The sequence below is a fragment of the Panthera uncia genome (assembly GCF_023721935.1).
Source record: "Panthera uncia isolate 11264 chromosome B3 unlocalized genomic scaffold, Puncia_PCG_1.0 HiC_scaffold_1, whole genome shotgun sequence".
NCBI classification, from domain to species: Eukaryota; Metazoa; Chordata; class Mammalia; order Carnivora; family Felidae; genus Panthera; species Panthera uncia.
The window spans coordinates 26,696,307-26,721,629 of record NW_026057582.1 but is presented as its reverse complement, the minus strand read 5'-3'; the positions used below and the strand labels follow the sequence as shown (position 1 = coordinate 26,721,629).

Sequence of the window (25,323 nt, the reverse complement as noted above, 5' to 3'; positions counted from 1 at the left end):
TACTAGCTCTAAAGTTAGATTTGCACTTTTCTGCTTTTATTTCAGAAAAGGGATATAGCTCTTACTTTGTACTAATTGTTTTTGTAGAACATGCAGGCCAACGTGATCGTTATGATAGAGACAGAGACCGTGAGCCTTATTTTGATCGTCAAAGTAATGTCATGGCAGATCATCGAGATTTCAAAAGGGATCGAGAGACACACAGAGACCGAGAACGGGATCGTGGTGTTATTGACTATGACCGGGATCGATTTGATCGAGAACGCCGACCTCGAGATGATAGGTACGTGTTATGAAAAATACCTTTTTGCCAGGTGTACAAATTACCATAGACTTAAGTTCAGCAAAAGTCATTGTATCTAAGGGAAATTTGGTAAATGATGTATACTTCTCATACATGTGTGTGTAATTTGGAGAAGGAAAAGCAGTTCCAGACCAATCTGCAGGAAACGAGATGCTTGAGTTTTCTGAGCTTGAATTCCAGAGAATTAAATGGGAGATGGAGATAGCCTGTAAGGAAAGGAAATAGTATTGTCAATAAAGGTACAGTCATTACTTCATTAGTAGGTAAACAACGTATTTTTGCAGTTCATGAGCCCTTTAGACGTCTGTGTGCAAGGCAGATCTAAATGGAAAAGTGGGGCACCTGGGTGGCTCAGTCGGTTAAGCATCTTGATTTCAGCCCAGGTCATGTCGTGAGATCATGCCACGTGTTGGGCCCCCCTGTGCTGAGCACAGAGCCTGCTTATGATTCTGTCTCTCCCTCTCTCTCTGCCCCTCCCCCCTCAAAAAAATAAAATAAAAGGAAAAGCAAAATAAAAATAAAAATATTGACTATGTGTAGTAGCTACCCATGGAGAAAATTGGGCAGATAGTGGTATTGCATTGTAATACAGAGACCTCCTTTTTTTGTTTTTTTTAAATTTTCTAAAGTATTTCCTGTTACACCTCTAGGACTCAGTCATATCGAGACAAAAAAGACCATTCCTCATCCAGAAGAGGGGGATTTGATAGGCCATCCTATGACCGGAAGTCTGACCGACCAGCCTACGAAGGACCATCCATGTTTGGAGGTAGAACAAGTGCCTTATTAACTATGAGGATGTTGAGAATACAGACCACTGGAGATGTTTCCCCCTATAGCTGTGGATTTAAACTTTCAGAATAAAATGAATGCTCCGATTTATCAGAGATGGGAGCATTATCATCAAAAATAGCAATGTAATTAATGAAAGAAAACATAAATTGTTCTTTGGTATTATTAAAGAAGTTTTGGAAAATAGAAACAAAATCAGTTATAATCCCACCTCCTACCACACCACAACAACTATAATTTTGTATGTTTCTTCTCATTCTCTTTTCACGTATGTATTAATGAAGTTGTAATCAAAGTGTAAATAGAATTTCTTTATCATGTTTATTCTCAGTGATACGTAACATTTTTCTGTATGTAAACCTATTATAATAATGGTTCTATGATATACCATTGAGTGGATAAAGTAGGAGACTCTTATTATTGGACATTTAGGTTGCTTTTTGTTTTTCACTGTTATACACCTAAACCAAAAATGCATACCTATTTGTAAGAACAAGCTTTCCTAAGCTAGTAACTCTTGTTCTTAAAACTGTAAAACCAGAAGTTATAGACAGACTGTAAGTCATACTTGGGACTATCAGCAAAGTATGTATTATTCTTCTATGTCCTGTTGCTTAACTTTTTCCCTAAATTTAATACAAACAAAGATGAAGTCATTGTTTTTCAGAGCATTCTATTTGCCCAAAATCATATACCTAAATCTTTTCATTTTCTTGATTTCAAGAAATGTAAATTTACATTACTTTAAACTTTCTCTGATTAAGGTTTAGAAGTGGCGTCCAAATCATCATGAATTTTATTACCTTAGGATGACTGAAGAGAGTTAAAATTTTAAATAATTACCATGTAAATAGTAATTTTGTTCAATTGCTGGAATCCTAGGAGAACGAAGAACTTATCCAGAGGAGCGAATGCCCCTGCCAGCTCCTTCACTAAGCCACCAGCCACCTCCAGCCCCACGGGTTGAGAAGAAACCCGAATCTAAGAACGTAGATGATATTTTGAAACCACCTGGCCGAGAGAGCAGACCTGAGAGAGTGAGTCCTGTGTAGTTGACTAGCTTTCTTGCAAATCAGAAGCTATCAGGAGATCTTTTTAATACCCTGAACGTAATTTCTCTACTTTTCTGTGACATGGTAATAATATCAGATTCAAGGCATCTTACCATCTACAAGTCATCATATAAATTCATAAATTGCCTACCCTATAGAATTTAAGAAATTAGAACTTAATTGCTTGGCAAAAAAAGATGTCGAAAATTTTACAAAACAATTCATAAGAACTTCATTAATTGCATTTTGAAGAGGGGAGGAGGGGAAGTGGATTTGGTTCTATGGTATGTGGAACAAAAAAAGGGAGAATTAGGAGACTTGATTTATTTGGGCTTATTTTCCTTGTGACCCCCAAATATATATGTTCTTTATTTTGTTTTCTTTCATTTTAATTTTAATTCCAGTTAGTTAATAGTGTTACATTAGTTTCAGATGTACCAGATAGTGATTCAACAATTCCATGCATCACCCGGTGCTCATCGTAACACTTGCACTCCTTAATCCCCATCACCTATTTAACCTATCCCACCCGAGCCCCCTTCCCCTCTGGTAACTGTTAGTTTATTCTCTATACGTAAGAGTCTATTTCTTGATTTGTCTCTCTCTGTTTCTCTTTTCTTTTTGCCCTTGCTCGTTTGTTTCTTAAATTCCACATATGAGTGAAATCATAAGGTGTTAGTCTTTCTCCGACTTATTTCACTCAGCATTATACTCTCTTGCTCCATCCATGTCATTGCAAATAGCAAGGTTTTATTCTTTTTTATGGTTAAATAATATTCCGTAATTTATATATGTATATAAAAATGTATGTGTGTGTATTTATATATATATATATAAATGTATGTTTTATATATATATATATATATATATATATATATATATAAATGTATGTTATATATATACCATATCTTATTTATACATTCATCTGTTGATGGACACTTGGGCTGCTTCCATATCTTGGCTATTGTAAATAATACTGCTATAAACATAGGGGTGCATGTATCCCTTTGAATTTATGTTTTTATATTCTTTGGGTAAATACCAGTAGTGTTATTGCTAGATCCTAGGGTAGTTCTATTTTTAACTTTTTGAGGACCCTGTATACTGTTGTCCACAGTGGCTGCACCAGCTTGCATTCGCATCAGCCCTGCACGAGGGTTCCTTTTGCTCCACATTCTTGCCAACACCTGTTGATTCTTGTGTTGTTGATTTTAACCATTCTGACACGTGTCACATGCATACGTTCTTAAATTTATATTGCAGAATATTTAGATTTTGTTTCAGTAAACTGATGCTAGAGATTTCCATCAAATATTTTGACTACATATGACTATATAAGTCATTGTTGTAAAGTCTATTTCATCTATTATTAGTATAGCTATTCCAGCTTTCCTATGGTTGTCTGTTTGTATGATTTCTTTTTTTGCATCCTTTAATTTTCAGTCTATTTGTCTTTGAATCTAAAGTGTGTCTCCTTTAGGGAGGTGGGTGGGGGGTGGGCTAAATAGGCGTTGGTATTAAGGAGGGCACTGGTTATGATCAGCACTGGTTATGATGAATCACTAAATTCCACTCCCGAAACCAATGTTATACTATATGTTAACTAACTAGAACTTAAGTAAAAAATTGAAAATACAAAATAAAGCATGTCTCCTTTAGAAAGCACAGCATATAGTTGGATCATGTTTTCCATTCACATTTTATTGTTATTATTGATATAGTTAGCTTAATTCCGTTTTTGTATTATTCAATTGTATAGAGCTAAAACTGACTTTTGTATATTGATCTTATATCCTGCAACATTGCTAAACTCTTTCATTCGAATTAATTTTTAGTGGATTCCCTAGGATTTTTTATATATGAGGTCATGTCATCTGCCGATAGAGAAGGTTTAGCTTCTTCTTTTACAATCTGAATCCCTTTTTTCAACTCCCTCGTTGTCTGGCTAGAACCTCCAGTACAGTGTTGAATGGATGTGGTGAGAGTGGACATCTATGTTTATTCTTGTTTTTAGAAAACTTTCAGTATTTCACCATTAAGTATGCTGTTGCTATGGGTTTTCAGTAGATGCCCTTTATCAGGTTGAAGAGGGTTCCCTTCCCTTCCTAGTTTGTTGAATGTTTTCATCATGAAATAATGTTGAATTTTGTTGAATGCGTTCCCTGCATTAATTGAGATTTTGTTTGTTTGCTTTTTAATGTGTGTGATTTTATTCTTTTATATGTGATTTTTGTTTTCTTTATTCTGTTGATAATGATATATTAATTACAGTAATTGGCTTTTGGATGTTAATTTGCATCCCTGGGATAAATCCCATTTAGTCATGGTGTATAATTCTTTTTATATGTTGCTGGATTCCTTTTGCCAGTATTTTTTTTAGGGATTTTTGCATCCATATTCATAAGAGATATCTATAGTTTTCTTGTGATGTTCTGTCTGCTTTTGGCATCAGGGTATCTGCTTGATTTGAGATGCTGGCCTCACAAAATGAGTAGGGAGTTCCTTCCTGTTCTATTTTTTGGAAGAGTTTGTAAAGAGTTCTTTAAATGTTTGTTGGAATTCAGTGATGTAGCCATCTGGGCCTCTGAGCTTTTCTTTGTAGGTAGTGTTTTTTGGTTACTCAATCAGTCTCTTCACTTGTCACAGATCTGTTCAGGTTGTCTGTGTTTTCTGGGGTCAGTTTCAGTTGCCCTTTGTCTTTCTAGGGATTTGCCCATTTCACCTGAGGTGTCTAATATGTTGCTGTACAATGGTTCCTAGTATCCCTTTATAACCATTTTTTATTTCTATAAAGTTGGTAATCATGTCACTCCTTTCATTTCTGAGTCTAGTAATTTGAATATTTTCTCTTTTTTTCTTAGACTAGCTAAAGGTTTGTCAATTATGTTGATCTTTTCAAAGAACCAGCTTTTGGTTCCATTGATTTTTCTTTATTGTTTATAAGTTCTCTATTTTATTGACTTCTGCTCTAATTTATTTCCTTCTTTCTGCTTGCTCTAGTTTAGTTTATTCTTTTTCTAGTATCTGAAGGTTAGGTTATTGATTTGAGTCTTTCTTCTTATTAATATAGGCAGTTATAGCTATAAACTTCCTTATAAGCACTGCTTTGGTTGCATCCTGTAAGTTTTGGCATTTTTATTTATCTCAAAGTATTTTCTGATTTTTAAATTTCTTCTTTGACCTATTGGTTATTTAGGAGTATGGTGTTTAATTTCCACATACTTGTGAATTTCTCAAATTTTTTCTTACTGTTCATTTCTAATTTCATTCCGTTATGTTCAGAGACATACTTTGTATTATTTCTACCCTTTCAAATTTGCTAAGGTTTGTTTCATGGTCTGTCATATGGTGTATCCGGAGAATGATAGGTCACTTAACTGAAAGACCTCATTGTAAAAAATATCTTCTCTGAGTGATTTTTTTGGTTTTTCATTGTGTTTCAGATTGTTGTTATAATGAGAGGATTGCCTGGCAGTGGAAAGACACATGTTGCAAAACTTATTCGAGTGAGTATGGGAAAGCCAGAGAATTGGTTGCTTTTGTTAGTCACTTGCCTTCATGCAAGCAGCATGGTGTCAATCCAGGTATTTCTCATTTGATCCATTCTTGTTGGCCCATGTGGGAGATGCTATCCCATAAACATCTTGTTCTGCTTAAACAGGTATTTTTGCCTCTGCTTGATTTGAATCCACAAGATTGCATATTATTTAGCCATGAGAAGGAACTTTGTTATTAACGTTCATTAATATATTCTATAAATTCTCTTTAACTCTCTTGACTGTATGATTCTTAGGATAAAGAGGTAGAATTTGGAGGACCTGCACCCAGAGTCCTAAGCTTGGATGATTACTTCATCACTGAAGTGGAAAAAGAAGAAAAAGACCCAGATTCTGGAAAGAAAGTGAAAAAGAAGGTATGGCATATTCCTCTCAGATTACATCTTGATTCATTAATAGTATTGGAAGGAAAACATGTTCAGAGAGTAATGTGGCTTTTTTTTTTTTTAATGTTTCTTTGTTTTTGAGAGAGAGAGAGAGAGGGAACAAGCCTGGGAGGGGCAGAGAGAGAGACGGGGAGACAGAATCCGAAGCAGGCTCCAGGCTCCTAGCTGTCAGCACAGAGCCTGACGCGGGACTTGAACTCATGAACCGCAAGATCATGACCTGAGTTGAAGTCAGACACTCAACTGACTGAGCCACCCGCTCGCCCCAGTAATGTGGCTTTTTTGAAGACAAAGAAAGACTTCTCTTTTTTGAACACAAATTTTAGTACTTAGGTGTGAAGGAAAGACTACAAAGTTATCTCTATCCTGGTGGTAACTAGGGAAGAGGTTTAGGAAGATTCTTTGTCTTTGCTAACTCCATATCTCTTCTGGGGTATCTTAGGTAATGGAATATGAATATGAAGCTGAGATGGAGGAGACCTACCGGACCAGCATGTTCAAAACTTTCAAAAAGACTCTGGATGATGGCTTTTTCCCCTTTATCATCCTGGATGCCATCAACGACAGAGTTAGACATTTTGACCAGTTTTGGAGCGCAGCAAAAACCAAGGGATTTGAGGTAAAAGAACTGTAGAGTACTTTGTGTTACCATGTAAGTGCTACATTCGTTTGCTTAATCACTGTTCATTCTTGCTTAGGTATATTTGGCTGAAATGAGTGCAGATAACCAGACTTGTGGCAAGAGAAATATTCATGGAAGAAAGCTTAAAGAAATAAATAAGGTGATTTTTGAAAACATAGGAGGTGTTGTATTCCAAACTTCATTTTGTTTGTATGATCACTGTTGTCTGGAAATAATTGTTTATCTCCTTTACTTTCAGAAAATCTTTTCTACCTTCTTTAGTAAATGTTTCTTATCCTTTGTATCTAAGTGAAAGAGGTGTGGCCTACCTCTTCCTGGAAGTAGCCTGTTAGACTTCACACTATCAGTTAAATTTGTCTTAGATGCTCACTTGGTCTTTCTTTGAGTAGTTTCCCGAGATAACTTGACCTCCTGAATCTCTCAACAGATGGCTGACCACTGGGAAACTGCACCTCGTCATATGATGCGTCTGGACATTCGTTCTCTGCTGCAAGATGCTGCTATTGAAGAGGTAAGTGTCCTTTGCCTTGAAAGCAGTGCAAAAGGGACCTTTTTTATACCTGCTTTATTTCAAAAAAATTTTAAATTACAGAAAAGTTGCATGAGTAATATAAGAACACCTATTCAACTTTCATTGAGATTTACTGATTGTTAATACTTTGCCACATTTTTCTCTACACAGAGAGATACGTCTTCTTACTTCTACTGTTATCACTGTTATTGTGAAACCGTTTAAGAATTAAGTTGTAAACCTCATAACCTTTAACCCCTCACCTCTAAATACAGTATTTGAGTAGGTATCTCCCGAGAACAAGGGCATTCTCTTAACAGAACTAGAAGTCTCAATTATCAAATTCAGGAAATTTAATACTGATAAAGTACTGTATTAAGTAGTACAAATTTCCTAAATTAAATTTCTTGAATTATCTCATATATAGTCCATGTTCACATTTCACCAGATGTTCCCATAATGTGCTTTAGAGCTATTTTTAAAAATCTAGGACCTGGTCCTTTAATATAAAAAATACTTTCTCAGCCATGTCATCGTCAAGAAAAACAAAGAATTTTTGGAGAGTGTAGACCATTTGTTTTGTAGAAGGCGCCTCAATTGGGTTTTGTCTGGGTGTTTCCACATGATTAGTTTTAAGTTAAACATTACCAGGGATGCTACATAAGTGATGCGGGGTCCTTAGTGCATCATATTAAAAGCCATGTGATGTCAGTTTATTTCATTCCTGATGATTGAAATGTTGATCACTTGGTTCAGGTGGTATCCATCAAATTTTTCTACCTTTATCCCTTTGTAATAATCTGTAATTTGATACCTTGTTAATATCCTGTTCCTCAAAAGATTTATCACTCATTGATAATTTTTGCCTACATCAGTTATATCATGGAAGAAGAGAGAGGTTTTTTTTTTTTTTTTTAAATCAGTTGTGTACTTCTGTTTGGTTTGACAACCTGTGAATGAGGGTTTTCTATACTTAATGTTATCATTGTATTTTTATGTATTTTATCCCCCAGACTCGTTCCTCAACCCATTTCCTCTGGTTTCTGCCCCAGCCATTCTCCAGAGACTTTCTCATGAAAGATTTCTATGACAGTAGATAATTCTCACTTCTGTTTCTTAATTTTGCAGCCACATATGACTTAGTTGACCCATGTCCACCTTCTTGACAACATATTTCTTTTGGCTACTGTGAGTCCACCTTCTCCCAGTTTTCCTCCTGCCTCTCTGGCCGTCCGTTTCAGTCTCCTTTGCTGGCTTTTCTTGCTACTCAGCCCTTAAATGTTGGAGTTCTTTAGGGCTCTGTCTTAGGCTCTTATCATTCTGCACATTTGATATAGATAATCTGTCTGGTAGCTTCGATTGCCACATAATGTGCCCTTGATATTAAACTGTCAAGACTGGAATGAATTTTAGCAGTATCGTAACACTAATTATGTTTTGGTAGAGGTTATGGGTGATTTTTATAATTCTACCATTGTTTTCCAAATTCTCTACCAAAAAACATATACTACTTTAGTGCATCTCAAATGCAGCCTATCCAGTATGTAAATCATACAGCCTGTTCCTCTCCTGGTATTCTCTATCTTAGTAATTAGACCCACCAATCACTTGGTTGCCGAAACCTTGACTCTTAGTACCTGTGTTACCCTTTGCTCTTTATTCTCTGTCCTACCAACTTTCAACCTTATCCTTCCACCATGTAGTCAGGCTCCAAGTTTTGTCAAGTTTACCTTATAAACACTTTTCTTACCCATTTCCTCTCTGTTTGCATTGCTTCCATTCTGGGCCAGGCTACGATCATTATACTTTTCACTATGTCCTTTCTTACATTTTGAAATTTGAATCATACACATGTTTTACTTGATTGGAAAAATGCCTGCTAAAGGTTTAGAAAGAAATCTTAGTAATCCATAGGCATTCAAAACAGGTAATCATCAGCTTAGAATAGATTATTATTCTCAAATTCATAGGGAATTATAAAGATGGGTAGCCTGAGAAAACGAAAAGCAGGAGTATCATTCTGTCTTTTATAAGTTCTGTTTCAAAGTTTAGGATTTAAACTTCCTTAGGGTGTAACAGTGAGTCTGTGCTGCCTTGCTCTGGGCACCTGTGCTTGTTTGAGGTCTCAATAAGGAACTCAACATTTTCCTAAATGTTAACTCATTGCTTTTTATTGGGATAATGTAGGTAGAGATGGAAGATTTTGATGCAAATATTGAAGAACAGAAGGAAGAAAAGAAAGATGCAGAGGAAGAGGAAAGCGAACTGGTAGGAGACAGACCAACCACTTTGAACAAAGTGTCTCTATTAAAATCCTTAAGGGTTTAATCTCAGATCTGTGATCAGATTACTGCTGCTGATATGCACCTTAATGGTCAAAGTTTCCATAATCATCTTTAAGGAGATTTTTGGATACTTTTTATTTTTCCCCTGACCAAAAGAACCTTCTACTGTACTGTTACATGAAAATTTTAGAATGCTAAGAAACATACCCTCCTAGTCACTCATCTATTATGGGTGGCTTTAGGGGAGTATACTTATGAAAGGGCATTCTCACATTCCAGCAGATATGTGGTACAACCTACCCAACATATGCATAATTGTCTCGTCTTTGCTACAAGATTTCAAAATTGAGTTTCTGTCAACTGAGGCAGAAGATCTTCTAGAATGAGGAGGCAGAGGGTTGCCACTGACTGCTGGATTTGTTCTTCTGCATTTTATCCTATTGAGTGATGGGGAAAATGATTTGACTGTGTAGGCAATGCATTTTGCTTAGGCTGATTAGAGGCTTTGTAGTGTGAGTTCAAAGTTCCCGTGTACCTACTGTAAATGCTTTTGATCACACTTCTGTAGAGATGTTTGCCTTACCCTGTCATTGAAAAATACGCGACCTGTAGAGTTATGTTACTTTCCAGTGTTTGCTAATGAGACACAGAGATTAGCAATGCCTTGAAAGAGTGTTTCTTTTTTAATTCAAAACATCATTTGTTTTATTTAATACTTCAGCCCTTGCTAAAGCTGCTTCTCATATTCTTCTGAAAATGTACAAAGCGAGAACCCTGATTCCTACCCCTAGAGAATACAGACTCTCTAAGAAGTGGTCCCATCAAACCCATGTGTGATACAGAGGACTCTGAAAAGAAACTGTGTGTACATAGAGATGGTGTCAACCTCTACATTCCTAGATTTCATATGCGGATTAAAAAATAAGCTTTAAAGATAATGGCATTTGAGTCTCAGTATGTTTTTTTGTCTTTAAACAAAATATTTTTCTTAATTAGGTTGTTTTTTGACATATATGATCTAAAATGTAGGCAGGAAGTTCATTTAAATGTCCACGCTGTTCTGGAATATGGCTAATGACCTCGTTAGCTCCTTGCAGCGTGTTTACTAGGAAGTGATCATGTGAGAATTCTATAATGTTAGCTTTCTGAAGCTCCGTCTTCCTTTTGTGGAGATTTCAGTTCAGGACATGGTTCATAACATCTGATTTGTGTAGGCGTAGATCAAAGCTTGGAACTTTTCATTGAATGTACTAATTATTTTGAAAAGTGGAACACGCTGTAAATACTCTATTTTTACACCAGAAACATGGCAAAGAAGCCTTAAAACTCTACCCTGCTGGACTATCTCTTTTATTTCCAAATGGCCTAACATTTCAAGCAGTGAGAAGATGATACAGTTGTAAGGAAGAACAGGGTGGTTCCAGCAGAAGGAAATTAATATACTCATTTTGCTTATCTTTATGTTATAAAACTTCTCTTAACCCATTCAAAAATGCAGAATCCAGATCTTCTACTATTGGGTTCCATTCCAACAGTAAAAGATTCTTGGAGAATTTTAACCAAAGGGTTAAGAGCAAGTCTCATGTCATTCAGACCATTTTCATTGAATTCTCAATAAACTTGGCATTTTCTACTCTGTGCTGATCAATGCAACTGGGTGAAATCCAAACTTTTCTTGGTTAAGAGAATCTTTTTTGGGGGTCATCGGTATGATATTTTTCCTTCTTTAGTGCTTTAGTGAATTTAGTAGATACGACTCAGAATTTATAGATATATTATTCTAGTGATGCTTAAGGTTTTCAGATGATTTTTGAGATATCACTTGTACAGATTTCATCAGTACTTTTAGCACCATCACTTCAGCATAGCTTTGTCTTGGTTTGTTCTAGAAATGTATTTGGGAAAGATGATATGACTTATAACCTGAAGTACTACCAAATAAGTTGAAAGTGAATTCTTAGTTTGACTTAAACACTAGAAATGTACAAAACCTATAGGTTTCCTGGAAGAATTCTGATGCTCCAGTACTCTAACACAACAGTTACTGTCATGAAACGTTCAACACACTTTCCACCTTACCTTTGTGTCAGTCTGTTCCATGACCTTGAATATTCCCAGCAGTAGATATATTAGTTCTTACAAGAAGATGCTGACACCTTTGATGAGTCTGTTCTGTACAGTAAGTCCTAATATTAAAGCTCTGTATGTTAGGGTTTAATTGAGAACAGGGTCCAAATGAAGCAAAAGAGGAATCATCACCATACACTTGCTAGGTGAATAAACGAAAAGGATTACTACATAATTAAATAGGTACATTGGAAAACTTGAAAATCTTATGGGACTTTGTTTGAAATAAACTACCCAGTTATTTTATTAAATAAAATATAAATTGCCTGTGGAGATTTCTGGTTTTTCGTATAATAGGAAAATATCATTCTAAAAGACATTGAAAATAATAATCTGGGTTCCAACTGACGCAGAAGAAATGCTCTCACATTGATTCAGTGAAACCAGCCTTTGTAAGATCGAACTGGTAAATGGGTTGAGTCATTTTTAAATGAAGTTGGAACTTCATAGTTGTGTTCAGTGATACCATTGTTTTCTTCTTTCTGTTGAGTAAAGTTACACTGAAATATAAAGTAGCTGTCTTGAAGAACACTCTTTGTACCTCATGGCTACTATCACTTGAGAATTGCAGTTGTATTTAGAAAATAAGCTAGCTAGTTATTAGAAGTCTTCTGCTACTCTGAATGATATTAATACTAGCACAGAAACGACCGTACGTCCTCTCCATATTTACTATTTACCTGTTGTTCAGACTACAGCCGGGTGTCCTGAACTGTAGCTGCCTCAAAGCGCCTTCATGATACTATTCTGAAGTGACTACTCTGAAATCTGGGCAGGGAAGTTTGGTGAATTGGTAATTCAGTTTCTTCAGAGATAATGAGACTGTGTTTTCCCTAAGGATATATATATATAGATATATATATATGTAACTAGTGAGTGGAAACTGAATCCGTTCCCAGTTTTAATGCTTTTCCAGTTCAACAGTGATATGCATGTATGTGTCTCTTTCTAACCCTTCGAGCTTCTCTCTGTGTGCGATTTAGGGTTACATTCCGAAAAGCAAATGGGAGATGGACACATCTGAGGCCAAGCTAGGTGGGTATTTCCTTTTTCCTGTTTTTATATGTGATACCTGATGGTAATGGTCATAGATCTTTCTGCTGTAAGAAGAACAAATTTCTCCCAAATTTCTGCTTTAAGCCAAGATTCTTGGCCTACCTTACGTCCTCAGTCTGTTGTGCTAGCTACATCTTGTTTAACTAGTTACATCTTGGGACAGAGTGAAAGAAGAGTATTTTAGAGGAACTGCCTTCAGTACCACTTCAGGGTATGAGAGTAAGCGGAAGTATGATGCATTTAGCAACAAAATGCTGTCACTTGTAAAATCCGTTCTGTTATATTAATCAGAAATGTTGGTGCGATGAGATTTCTGCTTTTTTAAAAGAATATTTAACTGCAGTCCAAAGTTGAACCTGATTGTGAATACTTTGGGTAATAATAGTAGTAGGAATAATAAATACTGAAGTTTAAACATCAATTTAAAGGCAGTTATTTTCCTTGTGTAATAGATTAGAGTTTCTGGGCACGGGGAGGTAGATCTATAATTTAGGTTTTTGAGGAGCCTGCTTTGTAAGTTTCCTTCAAGTTATTTTTAGCGCCAGATGACAAGGTAAACTGGTTAAAATGATTGCCTAAATCAAAACTTGGAGTTGCTTAACGTGAGGTATCCCGTCAAGCAGAACATCCTACATATCCAGTGGATTTTCCTCCCAATATTTCATGGTCATAACTGCAAAACTTTTTTTTCGTTTACTTTTTTCACCTCACTTAAAGAGAATCCTTTAACACATCGATTCAGATGTATTAATAAATAATCTAAGAAAATGAGATGAGGACTTTCTAGAAGATTGACCTTACTAATGTATGTAGTATGACTATCAGTCTCTGCGTTTCTCTTCCTGGTATCATGCTGTTACTCCAAAACTGAAGTAGCCTTCTAAATATCTTAAGTTCCTAGAAGAAATCTGAGTCATTTAGCTGCTTCACTGTTGGGGACACACTTGTTTCTGATGTAAGAGGAGTGCATTTTACACACAACCGCAAAAGTTTTGCCTTTTATTTTGCTCACGTGATCACGTGGGCAATTGAAGTTCACTAGGCCCTGTGTAAAAAGCAGTTCCATAAACTTCATTGTTACTACATTATTGGGAGAGGTACTTTGTTACACAGTCTAGAATTTTTTTCTACTGTATGATATGTGAAAGTTATATGTGATTACTGACATATTCTTATGCTAGTCTTCCCTCCTTGGGAAATCCTAGTCAATGATCTCTTCCTCTAAACTTTCAAAGCATTTATAAATGTTTAAGTGCAATTACATATGTAGGAAAATAACAGGCACAAATTACTTTTTAAATAATAATGCTTAGGTCTGCTTATTTTGATATTAGATTAAGTCTGAAGTTCTGTACTTTGAGAATAACTTGTAAGACTGTAAGATCATTTCCTTCTTCTGGTTCTCTAAATAGCAATTGTCTTTTGGGGAAAAGGAGATCATAATAAAGAGACAACAGGATTGTAAAAATGATAAATATTTTAGCCAAGCGTATAATGTTCACAGGCATTACAAATACATGATCTAGGATAATACTTTTTTAAACTTGAGCTAGTCCATTTTCGATTTTTCTTTCTAATTTCTAAAGAGAAAGGAAAATGGAATTTAGCTCTGATGACTATTGAAGAATATATGATATTAAACTTGGTACTGATTTCTGGAAAAAATTCTGGCCTACCATTTGCTTCTCAGAAAATATATTTTATACAAATTCACTCCAACTTGAAGAGAGAGTGTTGGGCAGTTAATTCCAGAAATGGATTTGTTAAATCATTTTTATTTACTTATTCAGTTAAAGGCACTGAAGGTGTAGTAATGAATCTAGAAAATAAATCCTAACATGTTTGCTGCTGCTATTTTAGGAAGAGTGACAGTGATGTTTTATATAATGACTGGCATCTTGCACCACAGTGTTATTTTGAGAGCTAATCTACCTGTGGAGGAAGGCAAATTGAGTGTGAGCATTCTTGAAAGTGCTTTTGCTTCTTTGAGGTTGGTCCATGGAGCCAAACGAGAAGAAGATTCTTCTCTAAAACATGAGGCTCTTCATCCGAGAATCAGCCTATTTACAGTGCCCTTCCTTATCCTAACAAATTTAATAGATTTGATTACAGGGTACAATTTATTTTTCTAGGTACTTTACCAACATTCGTAAATTCCTTTTGGTAACATGACTATGCTGGATGGAAACATACTAAGCTTCATCAGTGTAACACACTGAGCAAGAAGTGATAAATCCGTGTAACTGAGACGTTTTGATTTACAAATGAGTCTGCCAGTGAGAAAGTGCTCGTTTACCTTTCATGCAACTGGTTAAATCTCATTGCAGATTCTTGATCTGTGTTAATTAAGTACAGTATGCAGTTCAGCCAATGTTTGAGTGTTAAATTGGAAGTGGTGTAATTCTAGAAAGATTCAGAACTGGCCTGAAATACATCTGGCATCGGTGTCATGGAGTTGTTAAAGACCGCCTGTGGCCCACTTCACTTGCACCTGACTGGCTCCTTCTCAGCTGGGACACAGGCACCCTAATGCAAGGGGGGGTGTTACATGCCACATCGGATGCTGGGGTTCAGCACTGAAGCTCCTTAAATTCCAATGATGTGATTTTGGTTTCTCAAATTGTGAGAAACTGAAAGAAGGTTTGAGACTGTTACCCTAATTTAGGTTTCTCCATACCGAGTACTTTTACTTTTCTCATCTGTCATTTGTCTCTGCTTATGAGTTATTGTGTATTGGCCTCCTACATGTCAGGCAATATCATCTCTTCACAGTTGGAATGAAATTATTATTCATGTAGGCACATAACCCTTGTGTGTTTACCATGAACAGATTTTCAGAAACACCATTTATGTTTAGAAAATGCATACGTGTATGTCTACAAAATTTTTCTGTTGTGCTATAATAATATATACTGTTCTGAAGATGTGGGAAAATTCTGTGACCTGCCAAGTTGGGTATTTAAACCTCCATCTTCATCGTAAAACTTCATTTTTGAAATTGAAACCTCTGAAAATCCTTAGTATGAGTGTATGGGATACCAGCCGTCTGCTGTAATTAACACCCCAAATTCCTCTTCCCTCACCTTATGCCATACGTCTGTGTGTTTGGGTTTCCAGGATGCCATGTGGAAGAGGTATGAACCTTTCTTCAGCCCCAAGAAGGAAGCTTTAAACATGTGTGCACAAATTAAACATTACGAACAAGGGTGTTCAGACTAGTAGTTCATGTTCTTCTGATCTTCCATGTTACACATATGGGACTCCTGGTCTGTAACTCCTGTCACATACCCAGCGTATGAGGCACAGTTCTTACAGTTTTCACACTGCCCTTCTGCAGTGCTGCCTGGCCATGCTCCATTCCAGGGGTTCAGATACGAAATTATTCCTTTGAAGTATGTTAACGTCAAAGTTGATCTTAAGTTTGGAAATCCTCTGAGGTTTATTTAATAAGTCTGTTGGAGCTTCCTACTCTTCTGGTAATACTGTAGACTGTTGAACTAGAACAGTTTTATTGTTTGTGAGACTTCATTGGGTTTATAATACCATAATCTACATCCCTGTGCAATCAAGGGGTCACTTCTTTAAGCATTTGTATATCATGGCCTGTCATATACATGAAAATAGAGCCATTTGGTACAGCATGTGATTTGCAGAGGAGATTAGGAAACTGTTTCTGTTGAACTCATCCACGTTAAAAAATATTCTAAAGCAATATGATAAAAATTTATTGAGTTTTGTACAGTGTTGTAGTTTGCCTTGCCGATTTTTCAGTAATATTGCTTTTATGGGGGAGGGTTTTAGGAAATAAAAGCTTTGCCAAGTATGTGAAATCTTACTGGTTTTTGAAGCCTGTATGGTATGGTACAGTTAGTTGTGTGTGAATCTTTTACATTTGAAGCATAAACTCCCCCTCCCTCCCGCCACGGCTTCTATTGTGCTTTTCTTCTCATATCAAGTTCTCTCCAACTTGGTGCCTAAAAGACTTCTATTATATACACTCTGCACCCTTTTTGGAGTTTAATGAGGTGTGGTTATTGTGTATTTCTGACATTTTGTAGGTTTTCTTTTATTGACTTGCTTAATAATAGTGTGTGTTTGTAACCGCAGATGATTCCAAAGTTCAGTGCTTCAATGTAGTTAAATATATATATAGCTCATGATATTCTACATACAGAATTCAAAATCAGTATTAATAACCAATGGAAAACACTACACATTTTCATCGCGTGTTCTTCTTGCAGACACCTAAACTCCTATCTCCTAATTTCTGAATCTGCAATCTCCGTTCATTTAAGTGGTTACAGTTTGGGCCCCTTAGGAAACCCAGCCCTCTCAGATTGAGGATTCAGAAAGAAAATTGAGATCTGGTCACTTTGGCTGACTAGTTCTTAGCCTCGGAATGGTCAACAGTATTTCATAATATAAACAAAGAAAAGGGCGATCTGTACAATCATCTTACTCAGAAACATTAACTTACGGCAAATCCTCGTACAACCGTTCCCAAGGAACCATTCATCTAAAACCTTCTTTAAACGTTAGCTTGGCTCATTAAGTTGTTGGTACTACCTGCTTTTCGTGTGACACAGTATCACATGTGATTACCGATCAAATGGGTGGTGTTAATATTGTGTCAAAGGGGAAAAAAAAAAAAAGTAGAAGAAAGAGTTTTTAGAAAAACCCGTCTTTGCATTTTCCTTCAGGACATGAGAGCTGAAGTGTGACTTGGGGGGGCGGGGGCAGGGAGGCCAGGAGACCAGTGACTTTTCTTACTCTGCCTGTATTTGTTACTTAAACCAACATCGTAACGTAATGCCTGCCAGTATGAACATCAAATAAACGATGGAAATTGCACAGAACTTGGTGTTATCTCTGCCAAGAAGATAGTTGGATCTGCAAGTGATGCTGCCCTCAAAAATGTGGATGTGCCCTCTGACAGTGCTCCAGACTTCTTTTCCTTTAGTTGTGTGTTGTGTGCAAATTCACACTCTCCCTTAATGCTGCGGCTCTGTGTTTGTCCCTCAGACAAGTTGGATGGCTTGAGAACTGGTACTAAAAGGAAACGTGACTGGGAGGCAATTGCCAGCAGAATGGAGGATTATCTTCAGCTCCCTGATGATTATGACACTCGTGCTTCTGAGCCTGGGAAGAAGAGGGTAAGAGACTTTGTCAATAATTGCCAATAGGGGAAGGGCCCCGTTAGGCATCTGGTTTTGGAGAGTTATAGGCAGATAAGAATATGAATGCTATTTTTAGAGTGACTTAGTTTATATTCTATCATATTACAAATTTTTAAAAAATGAGTCAGACCTTACAAATTACCAGATTAGAAATGTATAGGTATTTTAAAAAATGAAAAACAGAATCTCACGTGGCTAGCACGTTGTCAACCTTAAAGGAGTTTGAAGGGGCCGCTTGTGCTGTTTTGTCTGGGGCAGAATAGCCAAGTGCAAAGTAAAGTGTGGAAGACGATCTGTGGAATATCTTAATGGATTAGATCTAGAGAGTCCAGGAGTGGATGGACTCAAAGGTGAATCTTCGGGGTTCTGGCCATGAGCACTCCATGTGTGTGGTGCCATTTACTGAGTCAGAGAAAACTGGGGAAGTCCAGTTAGAGAGTAAAACATGAGAAGTTCAGTGAGAGACCATTTAAGTTAGAAATGATAATAGAACTCAGGACTCCAGAATTTCGAAGTTCAGGTAGAGGTAAATGTTTCAAGAAGTAAAGAGTAGTCAATTGTTACATGATACAGAGAAGACAAGTAAATTGGGAGCAGAGGAATGGCTATTGGATTTGGCAACATGGAGATTGCTGATGATTGATCAACAATCAGGCAGGTTTTCTTAGAGAGTTGAAGGGCACAAGCCAGTTTGGAGCTGACTGAAGAAGGAATGGGAAATGAAATATAGAACAGCAAAGGTAGACAACTTCTTGAAGTTTTGCTGTGAAAAGGAGCAGAGAAATGAAACCAGGATATTGCATAAGGCTTTCCACATAGACGTTTATGTATATCCTTTTAAAACAAAATAACGAAGCAAAAAATATCATATTATGTGTGATCCAGATAAGCCTTTTCTAGCTAATTTGTCTTGATTTTTGTATATAAGTGTATACAAACTACCATTCTTTTCAAATAGCTGCCTAATATCCATTGTTTGGTTGTTGAGGTATTTATCCAGCCCTTTATTGGTAGATACTTAGGCTCTTTTCATTTTATTGTTAATATAAACACTATGGTGAAAGTCATAGTGCATATGCATATTGTTTTGAAAGTATATCCCTAGGGTAGATTTTTAGCACTAAAGCTGCAGTCTTATAGAGTGTGATTTATCATTTTGACAAATACTGTGAGGTTGTTTCCTAAAAAGGTTACAACTATTTATATACCCACTGTAAGTAAATGCCTGTTTTTCCACACTTGCACCAAAGGTGCTGTTATCAAACTTTTAAACTTTTGACATCTGATGAGTGAAACAAAAATGGTATCTCGGTTTGCATTTCCTTAATTAAGATGAGGTTGTGTATCAGGGCGCCTGAATGGCTCAGTTGGTTGAGCATCTGACTCTTCATTTTGGCTCAGGTCATGATCCCAGGGTCGTGGGATCAAGCCCCATGTCATCAGGCTCCATGCCAAGTGTGGAGCCTGCTTAAGATTCTCTCCCCCCCACCCCACCCCATAACCCCGCACTCTCTCTCTCTCTCTCTCTCTCTGTCTTCTCTCTCTCTACTAAACAAAAAAGAAGATGAGGTTCTGTATCATTTATCTTTACACAGCATTTCTTTTTTATGAATTTCTTCAGTACTTTTAATATTAAAAGAGTATTTGTTGTAAGAAAATAAAAATGCCAGTAACACATCATGACATTGGATAACATTACGAAGCACCTCAGTTTTCAAAAGCTCTTTTAAATACTTCATACAGTCCCTAGGCCCACCTCTGTGTATGTGGCTTGTGAGGAAGGGAAAGGGAGATTAGTGGCATTCTGTATGTGCCTAGCTCCACCCGGGCACTACTTGCATGGATTCATCCTATTCCAGTTTTAAGGTTGGAGCAACAGAAGCAGAAACAGCTGCAGGCGCCTGGGTGTCTCATTCGGTTAATCATGGTCCATCTCTTGATTTCAGCTCAGGTCAGGATCTCACAGTCGTGAGATTGAACCCTGTGTCAGTTCCATGCTGGGTTTGGAGCCTGCTTAAGATTCTCTCTCTCTCTCTCTCTCTCTCTGTCTCTCTCTGTCTCTGTCTCTGTCTCTGTCTCTACCCTTCCCCCTGCTCGTATGCACAGGCTGTAAAAAAAAAAAAAAAGAAAAGAAATAGCTCTTCCTTGAGAATAATAATTTGGTATAGTACAGTAACAATGCATAATCTCAAATGAGAAATATTTTTCTCTAGTTTATTTTTCGTCAAATAACTATTACTCTACAGAGTATGTGATCCCACGTTGTTTACTTCATAAGCTGGTTGGACAAAGTGACGTGAGCTGTGCACATCCTAGTTCTTTTTTAAGTTTTAATTTAAATTCCAGTGAGTTAGCATACAGTATAATACTCGTTTCAGGTGTACAATATAGTGATTCAACACTTTCATACAACATCTGGTGCTCATCATGACAATTGCACTCCTTAATCCCCATCGCCTGTAATATACCCCCCCACCCCCTCCCCTCTGGTAACTATCAGTTTCTTCTCTGTACTTAAGAGTCTGTTTCTTGATTGTCTCTCTTTTTTTTTCCCCCTTCATCTTTTGTTTCTTAAATTCACCACATGAGTGAAATCAGATGGTATTTGTCTTTTTCTGACTGACTTATTTCGCTTAGCATTATACTCGTTAGCTCTATCCATGTCTTTGCAAATGCAAGATTTCATTCTTTTTTATAATATTCCATTGTGTGTGTTTGTGTGTGTATATATATACCACATCTTCTTTATCCAGTCATAAATCGATGGACACTTGGGCTGCTTCCATAATTTGGCTACTGTAAATAATGCTGCTATAAACATAGGGGTGCATGTATCCCTTTGAATTAGTGTTCTTGTATTCTTTGGGCAAATACCCAGTAGTGTGATTGCTAGATTATAGGGTAATTCTATTTTTAGAATTTAGGTTTCTGAGGAACCTCCATACTGTTTTCCACAGTGGCTGCACCAGCTTACATTCTCACCAACTGTACAGATGTTCCTTTTTTTCTGCATCCTTGCCAACACCTGTTGTTTCTTGTGTTACTGATTTTAGCCATTTTGCCAGGTGTGAAGCGATATCTCATTGTAGTTTTGATTTGCATTTCCCCAATGGTAAGTGATGATGAGCATCTTTTCATATGTCTGTTGGCCATCTGTATGTCTTTTGAGAAATGTCTGTTCATATCTTCTGCCCATGTTTTATTTTTTTTTTTTAATTTTTTAACATTTATTTATTTTTGAGACAGAGAGAGACAGAGCATGAATGGGGGAGGGTCAGAGAGAGAGGGAGACACAGAATCCGAAACAGGCTCCAGGCTCTGAGCTGTCAGCACAGAGCCCGCCGCGGGGCTCGAACTCACGGACAGTGAGATCATGACCTGAGCCGAAGTCGGTCGCTCAACCGACTGAGCCACCCAGGCGCCCCTCTTCTGCCCATGTTTTAATTGAATTATTCGTTTTTTGGGTGTCAAGTTTCTTATATATTTTGGATATTAACCCTTTACTGGATATGTCGTTCACAAATATCTTCTCCAATTCCATAGATTGATTGCCTTATAGTTTGGTTGATTGTTTCCTTTGCTTGCAGAAGCTTTTTATTTTGATGTAGTCCCAATAGTTTATTTTTGCTTTTGTTACCCTGGCCGAAGGAGACATATCTAGAAAGAGGTTGCTATGGCCTGTGTCAAAGCAGTTACTGCATGTGTTCTCTTCTAAGATTTTTATGGTTTCAGGTCTCACATTTAGGTCTTTAATCCATTTTGAATTTATTTTTGTGTGTGATGTAAGAAAGTGGTCCAGTTTCTCTGTTTTATATGTTGCTGTCCAGTTTTCCCAACACCGTTTATTGAAGAGTCCGTCTTTTTACCACTGGATATTCTTTCCTGCCCTGTCGAAGATTAATTGACCATATAGTTGTGGGTTCATTTCTGGGTTTTCTATCCTGTGCCATTGATCTGTGTCTATTATTGTGCTCTTATCATACTGTTTTGATTACTGCAGCCTTGTAATATAACTTGAAGTCCAGGATTGTGATGCCTCCAGCTTTGGTTTTCTTTTTCAAGATTGCTTTGGCTATTTGGAGTCTTTTGTAGTTCCATACAAATTTTAGAATTGTTTGTCCTAGTTCTGTGAAAAATGCTGTTGGTATTTTGATAGGGATTACATTAGATGTGTAGGTTACTTTGGATAATACAGACATTTTAACAATATTTTTTCTTCCAACTGATGAGAATGGAACGTCTTTCCATTTCTTTGTGTTGTCTTCAGTTTCTTTCATCAGTGTTTTATTGTTTTCAGAGTACAAGTCTTTCACTGCTTTGGTTAGGCTTATTCCTAGGTATCTTATTATTTTTGGTGCAGTTGTAAATGGGATTGTTTTCTTAATTTCTCTGTCTGCACCTTTATTATTAGTCTAGAGAAATGCAACAGATTTCTGTACATTGGTTTTATATCCTGAGACTTTAACTAACTTCATTTATTAGTTTAGCAGTTTTTTGGTGGAGTCTTTCTTTTCTTTTTTCTTTTTAAGTTTATTTTATTTATTTTGAGAGAGAGAGAGAATGCGTGAGTCAGGGAGGGGCAGAGAGAGAGAGAGAGAGAGAGGGAGAGAGAGAGAATCCCAAGCAGACTCCTCACTGTCAGCATGGAACCCAGCACGAGGCTTGAACCCACAAACTGTGAGATTATGGCCTGAGCTGAAGTCAGATACTTAACTAAGCCACCCAGGCGTCCGTGGGGGAGTCTTTCTGACTTTGGGTAGTAGCATGTTGCCTGCAAATAGTGAAAGTTTTACTGCTTCCTTACTGATTTGGATGCCCTGTATTTCTTTTTGTTGTTTGATTGCTGTGGCTAGGACTTCCAGTACTATGTTGAATAAAAGTGGTGAGAGTGTTACTGACCTTAGAGGAAAAACTCTGTTTTTCCCCATTAAGGATGATGTTAGCTGTGGGTTCTTCATGTATAGCCTTTATTATGTTGAGGTGTGTTCCCTCTAAAGTTACTTTGTTGAGTGTTTTTATCACAAATGGATGTTGTGCCTTGTCAAATGCTTTTTCTGTATCAGTTGAAATGATCATATGGCTCTTATCCTTTCACTTATTGATGTGACATTGATTGATTTGTGAATATTGAACCACCCTGACAACCCAGTAATAAATCCTACTTGATCTTGGTGAATGCATTTTTTAATGTATTGTTGGATTTGGTTTGCTAGTATTTTGTTGAGGATTTTTGCATCTGTGTTCATCAGGGATATTGGCCTGTAGTTCTTTTTTTTTTTTTTTTTCAGTATATGAAATTTATTGTCACATCGGTTTCCATACAACACCCAGTGCTCATCCCAAAAGTTGCCCTCCTCAATACCCATCACCCACCCTCCCCTCCCTCCCACCCCCCCATCAACCCTCAGTTTGTTCTCAGTTTTTAAGAGTCTCTTATGCTTTGGCTCTCTCCCACTCTAACCTCTTTTTTTTTTTTTTCCTTCCCCTCCCCCATGGGTTTCTGTTAAGTTTCTCAGGATCCACATAAGAGTGAAACCATATGGTATCTGTCTTTCTCTGTATGGCTTATTTCACTTAGCATCACACTCTCCAGTTCCATCCACGTTGCTACAAAGGGCCATATTTCATTCTTTCTCATTGGCACGTAGTACTCCATTGTGTATATAAACCACAATTTCTTTATCCATTCATCAGTTGATGGACATTTAGGCTCTTTCCATAATTTGGCTATTGTTGAGAGTGCTGCTATAAACATTGGGGTACAAGTGCCCCTATGCATCAGTACTCCTGTATCCCTTGGGTAAATTCCTAACAGTGCTATTGCTGGGTCATAGGGTAGGTCTATTTTTAATTTTTTGAGGAACCTCCACACTGTTTTCCAGAGTGGCGGTACCAGTTTGCATTCCCACCAACAGTGCAAGAGGGTTCCCATTTCTCCACATCCTCTCCAGCATCTATAGTCTCCTGATTTGTTCATTTTGGCCACTCTGACTGGCATGAGGTGATATCTGAGTGTGGTTTTGATTTGTATTTCCCTGGTGAGGAGCGACGTTGAGCATCTTTTCATGTGCCTGTTGGCCATCCGGATGTCTTCTTTAGAGAAATGTCTATTCATGTTTTCTGCCCATTTCTTCACTGTAGTTCTTTTTTTTAATGGTGTCTTTATCTGGTTTTGGTATTGGGGTAATGCTGGCCTCACTGAATGAATTTAGAAAATTTCCTTTCTTTTCTATTTTTTGGAATAGTTTGAGAAGAATAGGTATTAACTCTAAATGAATTTGTCTGTGAAGCCATCTGGTCCTGGACTTTTGTTCGTTGGACATTTTTTGATTACTGATTCAATTTCTTTGCTGGTTATCAATCTGTTCAAATTTTCTGTTTTTTCCTGTTTCAGTTTTGGTAGTTTATATCTTTCTAAGAATTTATCCACTTCTAGATTGTCCAATTTGTTGGCATACAGTTTTTCATAATATCCACTTATAATTGTTTGTATTTCTGTGGTGTTGGTTGTTATTTCTTTTCTCTCATTTGTGATTTTACTTATTTGAGTCCTCTCTCCCTTTTTTTTAATAAGTCTGGCTAGAGGTTTATCAATATAATTTATTGACTTTTTTCCAGAGAACCAGCTCGTGCTTTCATCGATCTGTTAGTTTCTATATCATTTATTTCTGCTCTAATCTTTATCATTTATTTTCTTCTCCTGATTTTAGGTTTTGTTTGTTGTTCTTTTTCTAGCTCCTTTAGGTGTAAGATTAGGTTGTTTATTTGAGATTTTTCTTGCTTCTTGAGGTAGGCCTGTATTGCTATATACTTCCCTCTTAGAACCACTTTTGCTGCATCCCAGAGTTTTTGGGCCATTGTGTTTTCATTTTCATTTGTTTCCATTTCCTTTTTATTTCTTCTTTTTTGTCCTGCTTGACGCATTCGCTATTTAGTAGCGTGTTATTTAACCTCCATATATTTGTGCTCTTTCCAGTTTTTTTCTTGTGGTTGACTTTTAGTTTCATAGTGTTGTGGTTAGAAAAGATGCATTATATGACTTTGATCTAATTGAATTTCCTGAGGCTTGTTTGGTGGACTAATATGTGATCTATTCTGGAGAATATTCCATATGTACTTGAAAAGAATGTGCATTCTGCTGTTTTAGGATGGAATCTTCTGAATATATCTGTTAAATCCACCTGTTCCAGTGTGTCATTCAAAGCCATTGTTTTCTTGTTGATTTTCTGTGGATGATCTGTCCAATGATATAAGTAGGCTGTTAAAGTCCCTTACTATTATTGTATTATTATCAGTTCCTTTATATTTGTTATTAACTGTTTTATGAATTTAGGTTCTTCCTTGTTGTGTGCATAAATATTTACAATTGTTATATCTTCTTATTGGATTGTCCCTCTCATTATTATATAGTATTTTTTGTCTCTTGTTACAGT

General features: G+C 36.8%; 1 protein-coding gene across 4 annotated transcripts in view; it reads left to right on the top strand.

Moving 5' to 3' along the window:
• Positions 1 to 25,323, top strand: part of YLPM1 (YLP motif containing 1) — a 75,369-nt gene that overhangs the window by 43,425 nt on the left and 6,621 nt on the right. For 2 of the 4 annotated variants that reach the window (XM_049612481.1, XM_049612478.1), the window contains 11 exons: positions 88 to 283; positions 955 to 1,073; positions 1,979 to 2,133; positions 5,592 to 5,654; positions 5,942 to 6,061; positions 6,534 to 6,710; positions 6,790 to 6,873; positions 7,162 to 7,245; positions 9,433 to 9,513; positions 12,641 to 12,692; positions 17,736 to 17,866. In XM_049612481.1, coding sequence (XP_049468438.1) covers positions 88 to 283; positions 955 to 1,073; positions 1,979 to 2,133; positions 5,592 to 5,654; positions 5,942 to 6,061; positions 6,534 to 6,710; positions 6,790 to 6,873; positions 7,162 to 7,245; positions 9,433 to 9,513; positions 12,641 to 12,692; positions 17,736 to 17,866 — 1,262 coding nt within the window. Of the gene's footprint in view, positions 1 to 87; positions 284 to 954; positions 1,074 to 1,978; positions 2,134 to 5,591; positions 5,655 to 5,941; positions 6,062 to 6,533; positions 6,711 to 6,789; positions 6,874 to 7,161; positions 7,246 to 9,432; positions 9,514 to 10,251; positions 11,031 to 12,640; positions 12,693 to 17,735; positions 17,867 to 25,323 lie in introns of those variants that run through there. The other 2 variants (XM_049612480.1, XM_049612479.1) reach the window with 2 other exon arrangements.